The 16,307-nt window shown below is 45.1% G+C and overlaps 1 protein-coding gene across 2 annotated transcripts in view; it reads right to left on the minus strand.

Moving 5' to 3' along the window:
• POLA2 (DNA polymerase alpha 2, accessory subunit) overlaps positions 1–15,981 on the minus strand; it is a 45,968-nt gene extending 29,987 nt beyond the window's left edge. Inside the window, exons 1-12 of one of the 2 annotated variants that reach the window (XM_054982050.1) lie at positions 15,897–15,981; positions 14,847–14,971; positions 13,742–13,827; positions 12,654–12,714; positions 11,246–11,352; positions 8,863–9,056; positions 7,989–8,077; positions 7,484–7,639; positions 4,893–4,955; positions 4,475–4,517; positions 1,817–1,941; positions 1,346–1,384 (exon numbers count right to left, since the gene is read on the minus strand). In XM_054982050.1, coding sequence (XP_054838025.1) covers positions 1,346–1,384; positions 1,817–1,941; positions 4,475–4,517; positions 4,893–4,955; positions 7,484–7,639; positions 7,989–8,077; positions 8,863–9,056; positions 11,246–11,352; positions 12,654–12,714; positions 13,742–13,827; positions 14,847–14,971; positions 15,897–15,981 — 1,173 coding nt within the window. The remainder of the gene's footprint in view (positions 1–1,345; positions 1,385–1,816; positions 1,942–4,474; positions 4,518–4,892; positions 4,956–7,483; positions 7,640–7,988; positions 8,078–8,862; positions 9,057–11,245; positions 11,353–12,653; positions 12,715–13,741; positions 13,828–14,846; positions 14,972–15,896) is intronic. The other variant, XM_054982051.1, reaches the window with a different exon arrangement.
• Between the last annotated feature and the right edge of the window lie 326 nt (positions 15,982–16,307).

Below are 16,307 nucleotides of genomic sequence, written 5' to 3' on the forward strand. Positions count from 1 at the left end.
CAATTGGCTGGCAGCATGAAGCCTCGGTATTGGCCAAATGTCAGAAGTCGTCAGCAACAGGCTTAACAGACCCTGGCTTGGAGCATGCACATTTCGGTTCTGGATGCAGATATAGATGACCACTGCCTGCCCAGGCCCTGCTATGTGACTCTCAACCAGGAAAGTTCGACATCTGTGCCACGCCTCCCTGGGGGCCATTAACACTGACACAGAAACTTTCCAGAGGATAGGCTTGCCCTGCATTGTCAACAAAGATTTTGCAGGAAAGTGTTGGGTTGTCCACAGGGAAGTAGCTTATCATGCTGCTTTATTAACAGATAGACAAGAGTCTTCCAGTAGGAAGCAGGAGATATCCCACTCTGTCCCCAGAGTCAAAGAAGTTAGTCGTGTTAGTCTGTAGTAGCAAAATAGTAAAGAGTCCAGTAGACTAACCAACTTTACTGTAGCATAAGCTTTCAAGAACCACCGTTCTCTTCGTCAGATGCATCCTTTGCTATTGTCCCCAGAGTGCCTCTGTTAAGTATGAGGGCTACAACATTTTTTAGAACAAAAGCTAATGATTTGGGGACAACCTGAGAGGCTCTCCTCACACTAAGGCCCCCCTTTTATGAAGTTATACTTCAAAGAGCACCCTGCAGCTGATTTTCAAATAGGAGCAGAAAAGCATCCTAACCCACACACTGACAGCAACTTAGAAAGATCAAGATGGGTAGATGTGTTAGAGTCCAATAACACACATAAGACTAACAAAATTTTTGGTAGGGTAGAACATTCGTGAATCACAGCACACTCTACCCTCTACATTGGACAAACTGGCCAGACCCTTCAACAAAGAATTAGCAGACACAAGTCTGGCATCAGAAACCATAACATTCAAAAACCAGTTAGGGAATATTTTAACCTTCCAGGACATTCAGGTGCTGGCCTAAAAGTAGCAGTTATCCTGCAGAGGAATTTCAGGCGGAGATTAGAGACTGCTGAATTGCAACTGATAATGAAGCTCAAGACAATGCAGCCACCTAGACTGAATCCAGACCTAAGCTTCCTGTCTCATTACCAATGCTGATTTCTCCACGCCTACTACCCCTCTGCATATCCCACCTAATCCAATCACACCTGCCATTGTCATTCACCAGCTATTGTAATTCAGCATCTGAACTCATTCCACTCTCCAAGATATAAGGATAGATGGACTCACATTCTGGCTGTGAGCTGTAACTCACAAAAGCTCATACCCTACTGCAAATTTTGTTTATCTTATAGGTGCTACTGGACTCTTGTTCTTTTCAGCAACTTAGAAAGAAGAACATTCTGATATGTAGAAATTTCTTGTGATTTAACATACCTCAACTTGGGTGTGTTTTGCATCAACGAAAGGTCCCAGCTGCAACAATGGAAGGAAACAGAGGTCACATAATGCCCTAATTAACCAACACCGTAATTTCTGAAGAGCTAATCAAGGTCCCTTAAGAGTTCAAGCAGTGGCAAAAGTTATGGGGAAAGGATGCATTTTTACATCCAAGGCAAAAGGCACAGGAAAGTTCTCAAAACCCAGAGGCAATAAAACAAGTTACAGAGTAAAGTTCCAGCAACTTCCTCTGCTTTATGGATGTCCCGCTTCTGCTTGGTCCAATATGTCCATTTTCTTTTAGCCAAACCAAACAGCCGCTTCTTAGACATCACTGATTTTCAGTACCCATGATTAATCCTTCCCTTCAGAGGCAAAACAATATTTGAACATTGTAACTACCCTCCACAACCACCTAGAAGTTTAGCATATATACGATAAGATAATAACAGGAAGCAACGCCCTTACCAGAATGCAAATGTCCGGCCTGCTTTTATTGATTACTTCAATCAGGTCCACTATGGGGTCATAGGTCATGCTGTCAGAAGTGGTGTAAGGGCCGCAGGCCACCAAGACCATCTGCTGCTCTGGTTCTGAAAGAGTTAACCGAGTCTCAGTTTTCCTTACTGACTGTCCACACCTCTAAAATTGACACTGTGGACAGAGTCATGGCTGTGTGCTTGGAGTGCACACGCAAAAAATGGGGGGGGGGATCACAGAAAGACTGACTTTAAAGAAAACATTACTAGCAATATTTATGAACGATGATTATTAACAACACATTTAAATGAATAAAATAAAAAAGAAATTTCTAGACCTCTGGGATGTGAAGATATTGGAGGGGTGAAAGAGCAAGCGTCTGTGAAAAATCTCTCTTGTTGGCGAGTTCTTGATTTTAAGAATAGCATGGGACTAAACTTTGCAGGTCGGATCCAGCACAGCTTCCTTCCACGAAACATGCATTTTGCAGCTCCCCCTCCCAGCAGCCTGAAATGCCCAATGACCCCCAAAATTCAGCTTTTAGTGCTGAACTACTATGGAATAATTGTTGGTTATACATGTTATATCGCTCTTACCGCCTATGTATTTAGTTGTAATCTGTCTTGAGTCTCAGCAAGGAAGGCTGAGTAAATACATCAAGTAAATACATCATTTAAAGGACCAGATGGTAGGTGATGTGAAAAAGACCCGTGACCCTAGAGAGTCAATGCCAGCCAGAGTAGACAGTACTACTGACTCAGACCATTGGTCTATCAAAGTCAGAAGGCAGCTCCATGTGTATGTGCCTTTATAAATTAATCAGAACCCTATCCACACTGCTAAAATCTCCCCAGTGAAGACTGAGAATGCTGCTGGAGACACAAACTGTTGAGAGCAGCTGAGATTCATCTAGAAGAAACCCATAGGAAGATGGTGAAATTGGGCTGATCAAACCCACCAGCTTATAGAATGAAACATTCTAAATCGGTGCTCCCTCCTTTCCCCTGGCATTTCATATGCGTGCCCAGCTTCATTTCAGGGCCAGATCTAGGGTTGCCGGCAACCAGGGCAACCCAAGTCCGGCCACGCACAAGCGCGCTCTCGGCACTGTGTGATGACGTCACTTCCATGACGTCATCACACACTACGGAGCACACTGCCCTGTGCAGCGAGCTGGTGGCGGCAGCGCGGGTGGCTGGGAGGCCGCCCGTGCCATTCGCCTGCCCCGCTGAGGGGATGGCCAGCTTGCCACGGGTCCCCTGTCCTGCGGGGCAGGTGAAAGGCATGGGCAGCCTCCCAGCCACCCGCGCTGCCGCCACCAGCTCCGCGGTGCACCGGGGCAGCTGGCTTGCCGCGCAGGTGGCACACTGACGGGGCAGCAGGCTTGCCGCACGCCCCCTGCTCTCGCGGCAGGCGAATGGTGCGGGCAGGTTCCCACTGCCCTCTGCTCAGCCGCCCGCACGCTCCCGGGGGCTTACAGCTGTGCCCGGCGCCCCCTCTTTGACGGCGCCAGGGGCAGACTACCCCCCCTGCCACCCTGTCGTTCTGGCCCTGCTTCATTTCTAATACTGAACTCATTTGGCACTAGCTTCTCTACTTCTAATTTGATCCTCAAAATCCCTATAGTGCAATGCATAACTAGCAGCCTCTCTAAAGCTGCAGCTGTGGTTTATTTGATTGTCCTTAAAGAGCATGACCATCAGACTTCTCAAGCCTCCTGAAGCTGAACAGGCACCTTCTAAAGGTTATCTACTTGTCTAAGACACAAGACTTTCTGGAACAGCCCTGAAATACACACCTGAATTAATCAGCATGATCAGACCAAACTCTTTTCTTTTCCAAATTAAAAAAAATGTAAGCTCCCATTATCAAGAGTTCATGGCAGAAACTTATTTCAGTTGTGTTTTAAATGAACTATTGAGAAAGTAAGCTCTTCTTGGGCCAATTATCAGATGCTTCCCGATCACAGGATATCCCATCCCAACAGAAAATATCCTGAGCTGAAATCACTGCACAGCTACTACTGTCTCACTAATCTGGGAATCTTGAACTGTAATACCTCGCATCACTATTTCTGCAAGGAAAGCTCTAACATTGACAGAGGGGCAGCTGCCAGGTTTCAAAATGGATGGAACTGTGTGCAGGGCCGGTGGGCCTATTGAGGCCAGGTAGGCGGTGGCCGCAGGCGCGGGGTGCCGGAGGGAGCGCTGGAGGAGGTGCGGCGGGCGGGAGCGCGCACCACAAAGCACCAGCCTCCTATCCCTCCCACCCCGCGCCGCTGCTGCCGCCAGCACAAGCCCCCGGCCAGGCGCAGCCACCGCGGGCAGGCATCTGTGGCAGCGCAGGCAACCGAGCGGGAGAGCTCGGAGGCTGCCCGCCGCAGCAATCGGGCCGGCGGCGGCACGTGCGCTCCCGTGATAACGTCACGCGTGACATCATCATGCAGGCCGGTGCACGCGTGGGGGTGCCCGGCCGGCCGCGAGCGAGGTAAACCCTTGCGCCGCCCCTGACTGTGTGTTATGGGAAGAGAGGATAAGATATGACTTGGAGACTCTGTTGTTATCAGGATCCATATGTCTCCCACCCCACCCACGTTGTATGCAGCTCTATTTCTAGATCACAAAGAGCCCACAACACCTAACTCACCTTCAGTTGGACTTGTAGGCTTATGGAATGGAAGTGGCACCCCCTGAAGAGAAGAAAACAATGATTCCACATCTTTTTTAAAAAAAAAACAGCTACAGTGTAAGTTGGGTCCTGCGGATCTGTTTTGCTAACAGTAGCTCTTTCTGGAGCAGGGAACTTCATCCTCTACGAGACGAGAAAGAGCCTTGCGTAGGAAAAAACACAGTTAGCAAAACAGATCCACAGTATCCAACCTAAAATCCCATTACCAAAATCCCCATTCGCTCAAAGAAGCTTGCTCTGGAAACAGATTTCTTTATCTGCTTTAGCCTCGTCCTACAAGGTTAATACATAGAATAAAAGATAGTAATCTGCCCTTAGGCCAAAAATCATAGGCAAAGCAATCAAAACCAAAGCAATCAAAAGTGGATTTCATCACCTCGTACAGCTTGGAGGCAACCAGCTGTCCACCGGTGCTGTTTGTACCTTCCATAACCACAACCTGGAAAAAGGGAGAGATGCAAAAATCAAGGCAGCTTTATTTTATTTCTTCATCATCTTCTACACCCACTTCTCGGTTGCCAAAGCAGTACTTGGGAAAACACTACCTTGCATCACCTACATTGGCTCCTCTTATCGTAAAGGGAAGAGGAGAGAAGACAATTTGGTTCATTACTTATCAAAACCGGGAAGAAGTGAGTACCTCGGTTACCATACAACGTCTGCCCTGGGATGAGGAAGACGAACTGAAATGTACAAGCAGAAACTGTGCATATATGGAAGCCACCTTTGGTCCAACTAGTAGTCTATTATTCTCTCCTCTGACTAGCAAATCCCAACCCAAGGATCTCAGGTAGTGTGTGTGTGTGTGTGGGTGTGTTATGTGCCATCAAGTTGCCTCCGCCCTATGGCAAACCGATGAATGAAGGACCTCCAAAACATTGGCCCAGAACAGCCACTGGTTCCTTTCCAGCATCAATTTTAGAAAAGGGAGAAAGAATTTTAGCCTAATTGGACACTTAAAATCTGTTTCAATATTGCTCAGACCTTGCAAACTGGAGGACGTGGCTTCTTTTATTGAGTCAAGCTCTTTCATTTTAGGTCTTCCTCTTTTCCTACTGCCTTCCACTTTTCCTAGTATTATTGACTTTTCCGGAGAATCTTGTCTTCTCATGATGTTAACAAAGTAAAATAGCCTCAATTTTGTCATTTTAGCTTCTAGGGAGAATTCAGGGTTGATTTGACCTAGAATCCACTTATTTGTCTTTTTGGCCATCCATGGTATATGCAAAACTCTCCTCCAGAACCACATTTCAAATAAATCTCAGGCAGAGAAAGGTGTTTTCCAATACCTACTAATCCTTTAACTGAGATACCAGAATTTCTGCCCACAATACGTCTGCTCTGCTACTGAGTTAAGGCCCCTTTCCGTAATTTCTCTATTTCAAGTTGTAATCTGCCCAGTCTTAATCAATTTCTCCAGATCAAGATAGCTCTCTGGTTATTCTGCCCCTCTGTGGCATTACAGCAGCTCAGTCAATCGCTGCCAAAGGTATTGTCAGCATTGACTTAGCTTCATGGGCTACCAGTTCAATTAAAAATGCAATGCTAATCAGAGTTTACACCCTTCTAAGCCTAGTGAAATTAGTCAACTTAGAAGGGTGTAACTGATCAGCACTGCACTGTCAAAGTGCTAGTTTTGACTTCAAAGCCCAGATAATCTCAAGGACTGCTTGCTCCCACTGAAGGCTGCCCATGTTTTAAGATCCTCCACTGAGGCCCTGGCTCTTTGTGTCCCCTCCTTCAGAAATAAGCTCTTTGGCCACCATGGACAGGGCCTTTCTGGTTATGACTGCAGAATGCCTTTCCCAGGCACTCTTGCTAGCCGCCTCCTCTGTCAACCCTTTGGAATCCACTCAAGATCTTTCATTTAAACATCTTTAGTTCTCAATTATTAGCAGGTTCTAAACTTTTGTTACAGGTATCAATTCCTTGGTGGCATTTTAACCTTTTTTAGTTTAACTCCAAATGTGTTAAATTTGATCGTTAAGACACTTTCAGGGCCTAAGAGAGAGGGAAAAGCAAGGTAAAAGTGGTTTAAATAAAGAACCTCTGCTGAAGTCAGCTTAGCTCCAAACACCAGAAAGCCAGTTCAGAAATATAAGCACCTTGCAAGCCTTCTGGAAAGATAGTGACACTTTGAGATCTCCCTAACCATGATCTGCCCATGGTGACCCATGCACTGTATATGGGGCTGCCTTTGAAAACAACACAGAAACTTTAACTACTATGAAAAGCAGCAGCCAGGCTACCATCAGGGGTGGGATACAAGGATTGTATCACCCTACTGTTGAAAGATCTGCACTGGTTGCCCATTTCTTTCTGGATGAAATTATCAATAATGGTTCTTACCTTTAAAACCCTAAATGGTTTGAGGCTGCAATACCTGAAGGGCCATCTCATCCCAAAATGCCCAACCCTCCAGGTAATATTGACCTCTCAAATGCCCCTGGCTTTGTAGGTGAAGCAGAAACAAGACATTTTCAGTAATGGCTCCTTGCTTACACAATGCCCTTCCCCCTTGAGTCTCTCACAGTGCCTATGCTGCTCGCTTCCAGGTGGCCGGCCAAAGTATTTGTATTCACCTGGGCTTTTAATTAATACCATTTTTATCCTGACCTGGTGAGCCTGATCTTGTCAGATCTCAGAAGCTAAGCCTTGGTTAGTAATTGGATGGGCAACCTCCAACAAAGACCAGAGTGGCAGAGGCAGGCAGCGGCAAACCGTCTCTGTTAATCTCTTGCAATGGACACTACACCAGGGGTCGCCACAAGTCAACTCTGACTTGAGGGCACTCTCCACTACCACCAACATCATTTTTACTGTGCCTTTAGTTTGAAACTGTTATTTTCAGTTGCTCAATGCTTAATGTTTTCATTCCATTTTATAAGCCACCTCAGGCAGGTTCTCTGGAGAGGTGGCATTAAAAAAAAATTGCTAAATAAATAATAAATAACCTGCATGCTTCACCTGTCCTGGGAAAAGAGAGTATTCAACAAGCTCCGACACATCCACAGGGATCTGTCCTCCAGAAGAATGTTCTCGATCTCCTTCCAAGATGACCGATCTGGCATTCAGTTTCCCGTTGGAATCACAACCAATTTGGCCCAGAACAGCCACTGGCTCCTTTCCAGCGTCCATTTTAGAAAAGGGAGAAAGGATGTTAGCCTAATTGGACACTTAAAATGTGTTTCAATATTATCAAGAGGCATCATTGTTAACCATAGAACAGAAGGGCTAAACTGAGATATCAGAAGAACAGCAAACATTAACAGGTCTAATTAACAGAGAGTTACATAGTGGGTAGAATGCAAGACTTAGCCAGGAATGAAACCCGGGTTCAAATCCATGAGGTCAACCACTGAGGCACATGAAACCACATCCGGAATTTAGGGCCTCTGCTTCCATACAGACCCGAACCTCGCCTCTTGAAAGTTCCAGTTACAGATGATACCTTTAAAAAAGGAAAAATTACCTGTGCCGGGACATTCAAAGAGGAGAACTCTTCTATTTGGTAATGTTCCTTCAGTGCCTCACCAAGTTCTTCAATCTTGTAGGATAATACTATTATTTTTAAAAATAAAAAGACAATTAACACCGAGAAATGCATGGAACATGACAGCCAAAACCTTCAATTATTAAAATCATATTCAGTTCATCAATCACCTTTTTTTACTCTGATGTTCTAGAAATTGTAACCCTTTTCATGCTTTAGACAGTTTTTCATTTGCATTGTTCTCTGGTTCTGTAATTCTAGTCTTACTGCCTTGGTTTTTTATCATAAGTTTTTGTTTTCTGATTGAATTGCTTTTTATATTTTGTGATCTTCCTTGAGTTTCAGTGAGAAAGGTGGCCTAGAAATAAACAATAATATAAACTTTGCACACACTCCTCAACAGCATCCCACAGGGCTTAATCTGGCCAGGGAATCAAATACAAGTATTTACTCTATGTAAGATATTTATGTGCCCACTTTTCCCTAACCAACTCAGAACCCAAGGCAGGGTGATATTCTCAGCAGTCCAGGCTCTGTGAATTAATAAAAACAAGACCTCCACTAAGTTTTTGTGAATTATTTTTCCCTGGCCAACAAGCAATCCCAATCAAACCTAGCCAACGTTCAAAGCATGAGGTTCACAGAAACTGCCAGGCAAAGTTAGGCAACAGCACCTCTTTAGGAAATTAAAGGTAAGACAAGCCATTATCTTACACAGACGCTCCCCAAGCACAAGCCCCACCAAAATGAACGGAGAGCCAATGCTTGCAGCACCCTTTGTTCATTTCAGTGGGAGCTTATGCTTCCCATTAGCTCTTGCCCACATTCACAATACATTGCTTATAAATGTTACCTTCTCGGTTATCCAAGAGCTTTTGAAACATGAATTTGTACCGCTTGGTGAGAGAATCTTCAGCAGGACCGAACAACTTTGCACTGGTGGACATGCCACCGTTTCCGCTCCAAACAGTGCCCTGTGCTGAGCCGAAGGAGGTAACAACTTCTCCACGGTTGCCTCGAGAGCTGTACTTCTGTGAAGGGGTAGCACTGGGGGTGAGAGATTAATAGGTGGGGAGAATGAAAAATTCAGTTTCTTCTTTCTCTTTATAGTTTGCAGCCTTGACTCAAGTGTTTATTAAAACTGTATATTATTATGAACAGAGCTGCAAGCTTTAAACTTTAATAATAAGATTAATCAATATTTATTTATTTAATTGGACTTATATTCCGCTCACCCCACAGGCAGGCTCAGAGAGGATTACAACCATAATATAAATATAAACATAATCGCATAAATGATATAAAACAGCAATATACAATTTGTTAAAAACAGTAGCGCACCTATTGCAGTGAGGCATTTGTGTGTCACTATTGTCCCAAGGGACCCAAAGCGGCTCAAAGAAATTCCCCGACCAAATTAAATAATATAATTTAAATAATCCAAACACAATCAAAACACATGCTGAGTAGGACCTGCTACACTAGGTTAGCTATCACAGGCCCCCAAACTGCAAATCTAGGCACTCAGAGCCCAATGGTTCATGTCTATGGCCATGCCCCAGCTTTATACCCTCAAGCAGGCAAGTAACAAAAGCACAGTCCAGATGTTGTACAGCAGGCAAGATGTTCCCCCCAACAGTTTCTATTCTTCAGTTTAGCTGATCAACTGATGGGGCTATGAATAAAGATTTTTCACACCTCTGTATTCTTTTAAAGCTACTCTTGTTTTGATACATTACTGGTGGAGAGGGAATCTAAAAATTCTTTCCTTCAAACAGTGGCTCAACTCAAAGATCACGCCAAACCCCAGGAAAGGACACTTAACTACAGTTTGTTGATGCCTGACTTGGGAAACCATGGTTTGTGATTATTGGGCTAACTGGAATCAGAAATGGTGGCTTGAAACAGATTTGCAAGTCAGTTTGCGTTGACTATGGACTGGCATGCCTGAAGAGACCAATTGCAGTTATAGCCACCATTCTACCTCCGGAAGCCATTGCTCCTAAAGACTGAAATGGCAAGCAGAGGAACAATGAAGGTAGATGAGCAACTGTAAACCAAGGGCTGGCTATACCTTTAGAAGTTTAAAACATGCTTTCTGTTTCAAGCTACATGTCCATACTCTAATAAATGCAACAGCTAAGAATTAAGCCAAAGATGAATTCGCACAACCAAGAGGCTCACAGGCAAATTTGGCACTTGGCAAAGCAGTCTAGAGATTGAGTGTGTGGTGGACCAACTGGAAATTTATGCTGCATTCAAATGCGTTTAACACAATGAATCAACATATCGAACTTTTTGTCTAAAACCAACCAAACTTCATTCCTGGCCTAGCAGGTTTCTGAATCTGGTCAGAGGAATTTATTTTTTTATTTATTTATATCCCCCAGACTTTCACCCAAAGAAGGACCCAAGGTGGCTTGCGTAATTCTCCCCTCCTTCATTTTATTCTCACATCAGTAATACTGTGAGGTAGGTTAGGCTAAGAGTGTGTGACTGGCCCAGGGTCACCGAGTGAGCTTCCATGGCAGTGGGGATTCGAAATTGGTTCTTCCAGATCCTAGTCTGACACTCTCACTACACCATGCTGGCTGTCTCAGCATGCTGAGAATCAGTTTGCCGGGTGTGTGTGTGTGTGTGGCTTCCTAGAATTAGATGCAGTTATCAGCAGTCTCTTCACATTTTGTATTCTGCCTAGCAGTCACATGTGACTTGCAGGATCTTTTCAGTTCCCAATGCATGCAGTGACTGATTTGGACTGTGACACATGTGGAGAAGGTAGCATATCCCAGTGACATGTGGAGAAGGTAGCATATTGCAGTGACTATAGCAGTTTAGGAGAACAGTGCATGGTGTGTGTGTGTCTTTCACACACACACCATGCACTGTTTTCCTAACCTACCATAATCACTGTGATATGCTACCTGGCCCATTGAGGAATCCCATATGTACGCTTGTTGATTTCGCCAGTGGGTCAAACAATGCACCCACAGATATTTTTGGGGTCAGGAAAATGGCTGAAGCACCCCTCCTCTATGTGCACTGCAGTCACAATCCAAACTGGACAAAGCACGCACAGGAATTGGGGAGAACTTGCACATTATGCACGGTACAGGATGCAGACCCCTGATTCAACCTGTGCACTCTGTAATGCATGAAGAGATGATCATCAGGAAAACAATCTGAAACAAAAATAAGGTATCAGAAACCTGCCAGGTCAATTAGTGTAGACCTACCTGGGTGAAAAGCTGTTAGGAGAGAACACCAAATGGGGACTGCGAGTGGAAAGGGTCCTTTTGGATCGGGGGTTCTCTGGTGTGGTTATAGCCCGTTTCTGAGAGCTCTGAAACACAATCCAGAATAACTCAGGGTGACACAGTGAGGAGCACCAAAGGCCGGGCAGGCTGTGTAAGAGCAGAACACGGAATTCTCAGCTATGATAAACGTAGATAATGTTGGACAATCTCTCACATACAAAAAGCCCATTAGAAGACAAGGAGGGAGGAAGAAGACAAATGAAACGAGACAACCCATTGTCTCTCGGCCTCGTCAGCAATACAGGGTTGATACTAGTCAACTGGATGACTCTGATCAGGCCTGATTCAGATATAGGCACGCGCTTAAGAAGCCCAAGTGTCTAGCTAGTTTTCTTGTATCAGTTCATTTCATTCCTGGCAAGAGGTATGCCTCAACGTGTTAGGATCGTTGTGGGTCTAGTACCCAAGTAATACCATTAGAGAATCTCTGCTTTCATTTTAATCTTATTAAGATTTTATTATTTACCAACTCAACAGAAAATTATACACTTTAACCCAGGGCTTTTTTTTCTGGGAAAAAGAGGTGGTGGAACTCAGTGGGTTGCCAACACAGGGGGCAACTCTTGGCGGGAGGTGGTGCCCCGGCACCACATGCGCGCGCAAAGTGTGCACATGCTCCCAGGATCAATGACGTCACTTTGGGTCAGCTGGAATAAGAGGGGAGTTTTTAAAAGTTTAAATTGCCCTCGGCAAAAATGGTCACATGGTGGGTGGCCTCGCCACCTGATCTCCAGACAGAGGAGTGGCGCGGAGGGCAATCTAAACTCCCCTCTGTCTGGAGATCAGGGGGCGGGGCCACCAGCCATGTGACCATTTTCAAGAGATTCCGGAACTCCATTCCACCACATTCCATCTGAAAAAAGCCCTGCTCTAACCTCATTACTTATAATGTAGAGTCAGGGATATGGCCAGGAATATAGGGGAACAGTTGCTGGACTTGACCCAAAAGTTCATGGAGGACGTTTCCGCACAGAGTTAGCCTGGCATCTGAACTAAACATGCCAAAAAGGAAGTCTGATTATGCAATATCTACATATTTGCTTAATTTGTTCAGAAATTTCAGGTGCAAAAATGTAAGGATTTGTTTGTTTTCTGCACAAAACACAAGTTTTCCTGAAGCTCTCACTTATGTCCTATCTTCTGTTCATTACAGAATGTGAAGCACTATGCAGTGGGCTTTCCAGGAGGCATCCCATCCAGGCCTTCTTAGCTTCAACAAGGCTGCTGTATCATGTACCTTCAGACCCATACGCCGGGCCCATCTTTTTGGGGACTTGAGAAAAACAGCTTCTATCCAAAGAAAAATCTCAGAACTCTGCTTACTTACTTTTGATGGTGTTATAGCATAAGCATCTAGAAGATTCTCTTCCTCCTCTTCAACATCAAGACTGAAAAGAGTTAAGACTCAAAACGCTCATACAACTGCCGTCATTAGAGAGTCAAAAATTATCTGGGAGATGTGGGTTCTCATCTCAGCTCCATCATTCACTCCCTGGCAGCCTGGAGTAAATCAATTACTTCTGCAGCAAACGGGAACAGGGGCTGCCAAGTTTAGCAGCAGGACCAGAGTCTTATCTATAAAGCAACTGCAATAACCAGGCACTAGACATGAATGAAAAGACAGGCAAGTCCTACCAATGGTTGATGATTTCTTTGACATAAAGATTAAGCCGATGTCACATAGTGGGTTTGCCTTGGAGAAAGATGGGTTTAAATAAAATAGCAGCATACAGGGAACTGGACCACTGTTTCCCCTTACAATTTGCTCACTTGCTGACTACAGGTTGCAAGTTATGCCCTGTTTAGGGGATCTCATTAAGTAGTACTGGGAAAGACTTCTAACTGAAACACTGACAAGGTAGTGCAAATTAGAAAGTATTGGGACCACTGATCGGATTTGGCAGCAGGCAGTTTCATACACAGCAACATTTTAGTAGGGACTGTGGCTTGGGACTGACTTGGGAGAAGGCAGTCAATATTGTCAACATCTTTAGTTGCTAGAGCTCGAACCAGCCTGGAAAAACGTATCTTCTGACCCAGAATCAAATGATGATATCTGATATGTGGGAGACAAACTGGTCACTCATTAAACATACTCTGCGCATGTTTAGAGGCCTTCTCTTCAGTATTCCTGCACATGGTCTGAGCCAGAATACCAGCACTGACTGGCAACAGCTTTCCAGGTTTACGTGATGGTTCAAAGACTCACAGAAGACAGTCTTTCAAACTGTCTTTGAAAACTGACCTCCACAATTGTACCCAAAGCTACACACACAGTTTGAAAAACACAGAGTTTGAAAAATACAAGATTGCATTTATTTATACAAAGGACTTTTACTGGTTGTCAACTGCACTACAATAGACAACAGCTTAAAGGAGTGTGCATTATACCCCACATGACTTTATAAAGGATACAGTTCCTGAATAGTGTTAATGTCTCTGACCCCTGAATAGCAATTCTCCTTCCTCTTGTGAGATTTTGCAGATCTCTTATTAAGCGCCTGAAAAAAAAGATAGCAAACAGCCAAAACCCAGGGACAAAGGCACAGAACCCAAGAATTGAATTAAATGAATGTTAAAAGCGAGTTTAATTTGGCTTCTCTTTTCTACTTTAAATCAAGCTGCCTATGGCTGTGTCCTGTGTGGCTCCTGAAAGGCATAAGGCCCCAAAAGTTTGTGCTAAAATAAATTTGGTTGTCTTTAAGGTGCTTACAGTTGTTGCACTGATACAACTATTACCACACCAGAATTTCAGTAATTAGTCAGTTCCTTAGACAGCACCAATATGGTGCAGTGGCTGGTATCAGACTAGGGCTGCATCCACACATCAAGGGAAAGTGCCTCACAGCAATCATCTATAACATAACATTCGATATATATACTGCCCTTCAGGACAACTTAACATCCACTGAGAGCAGTTTACAAAGGATGTTATTATTATCCCCACAACAATCACCCTGTGAGGTGGGTGGGGCTGAGTTCTGGAAGAGCTGTGACTGACCCAAAGTTACCCAGCTGGCTTCAAGCAGAGGAGTGGGGAATCCGCAACTGCACTGTTCTGTCCATCCAGGGAGATCGAGTTATGAATGACTGCTATAGCTCAGACACACAACAGTATGAAAACTATTTGTGGATGCAGCCTGAAGTCACTGAGGGGGGGGGGGCTGTTTAGCAGATGTTTACAAAGCTATGCCACAGTCCCATCTGATTTGGACATTATGGGCATGGTATGATTTGCACCCAGAATTGCTTTCACATAGCGGAGCCTCCTTGCCACAGCCAGAAAGTCCAAGCAAGAACTACATGGACTAGATTGGATTATGTAATCCTGTCATTTCCTCTGGCCTTAGTACTGCATCTCTTGGATAACATGCAAAATTGGCTAAAACTGGATTCAACCCAGTATTAAATCTGGCCTACAAGAGCAAATCCTTCTTTAAATTTCACCTACTTAGTCAATAATAATGAACCACAAAGCCCAAAGCCTCTTAGACATCACCCTTTCGCAGAGCCTCCTTACTTCATGCTCAAAGATGTTCAAGAAGTCCGCTGTCAGGAGAAAAATTTTCTTCCCAGCAGCAAAGGCAACCAGTTCATCTGCCACATCAGTCTCTTTCAGCCTATGCAACATGCAGAGTTCCACCACTACCAAGAGAAAAAGGACATGAACTTGTTATCCAGGGACTGAAAACGGAGACTGCCAAGACTCCTGAAACACTAATACAGTACAAGTGCTTCTGAAATTTTTTTTAGCAGTTTCACTCTTTCTCCGACGTTTTATCCAGTTGGCACTTATTTCCTGTACTCACTGCTGTCACTACCCTGTGCATCTGAGACTGCCCCCCCCAACTATCAGAAAAGCAAACGATAAGTCATAGAATCATACAGTTGGAAAGGACCTCTAGGGTCATCTAGTCCAACCCCCTGCACAATGCAGGAAATTTACAATTATCCCACCCCCACTGATTCAGTGACCCCGCACTCCATGCCCAGAAGATGGCAAAACACCTCCAGGCTCCCTAGCCAAACCAGCCTGTGGAAAACTGCTACCTGACCCTAAGGTATAAATGCACTGAAAAGAAGAGGGCAACCAATGGCTCATCAATGAAACAAAACAGAACTCCCACCTGCAGAGACAATCTACCTCCAAACACCAGATGGTGGGAACAGGCAGTGGAGGGTATCACTTTCACGCCCTACCTGTGGGCTTCCTGAAAGTACCTGTCTGGCCATAGTGACAATCAGGATCGTAGATGAACATTTGATCTGATCTAAACCAGATTTGCTTCCTTGTTGTATCCCCTATTATTCAGAAATAGTTAAGCGAAGCTTACTCTTAGGTAAACAGATACAGGGCTGCAGCCTTAAAAATTCAATTTCCTATCTGTACAGCAGAATAGGTAAGTAGAACCTCCATACGCAGAGGCAGTCTACTTGTGAACCTACACTGCTGTAAGCAGGAAGCAAATATGCTAGGGAACGTAATGAGTCTCGACGGACCCCAGGTCGCTTGGTCATTATTACGAAATGGTCTTCCCACCACCCTGCTCCCGCCCCCAACAAAGCTCACGTTTCTCGGCCACCGCTGCCTCCTCGTCCTCCTGGACCTCCAACCCGAAGGCCTTCACTTCCTCCAACACCGCTTCAGCCGCCATCGCCGGCCTCGCTGCGAAAAACAAAAAACGCGCGCGTAGCTACCCAGCAATATACGGCACCGCCCCCCGCTCCCGCCTTCTCTCTCTCTCTCTCTCTCCCCGTCCACATTGCAGGAAAGGCGGGTCTTCGGTTCCCAATGCGCTTGCGCCGAAGAACCTCTGCGGGGAAAGAGGAAGGCGTGGCGGTGTGCGGCGCTTGGGTTCCAAGGCTAATCGGTGAGGAGAGCAGCTGGAAGGGGCGTGGCCAAGAAAACTAGGGGAGCGGTAAAGGAGGCTCTGCTGCGCCTTCTTTGTCTCCCGGTCAATTCGCCAATGGAACGAACCGC

The sequence above is a fragment of the Eublepharis macularius genome, chromosome 1 (assembly GCF_028583425.1).
Source record: "Eublepharis macularius isolate TG4126 chromosome 1, MPM_Emac_v1.0, whole genome shotgun sequence".
In the NCBI taxonomy this organism is placed as follows: Eukaryota; Metazoa; Chordata; class Lepidosauria; order Squamata; family Eublepharidae; genus Eublepharis; species Eublepharis macularius.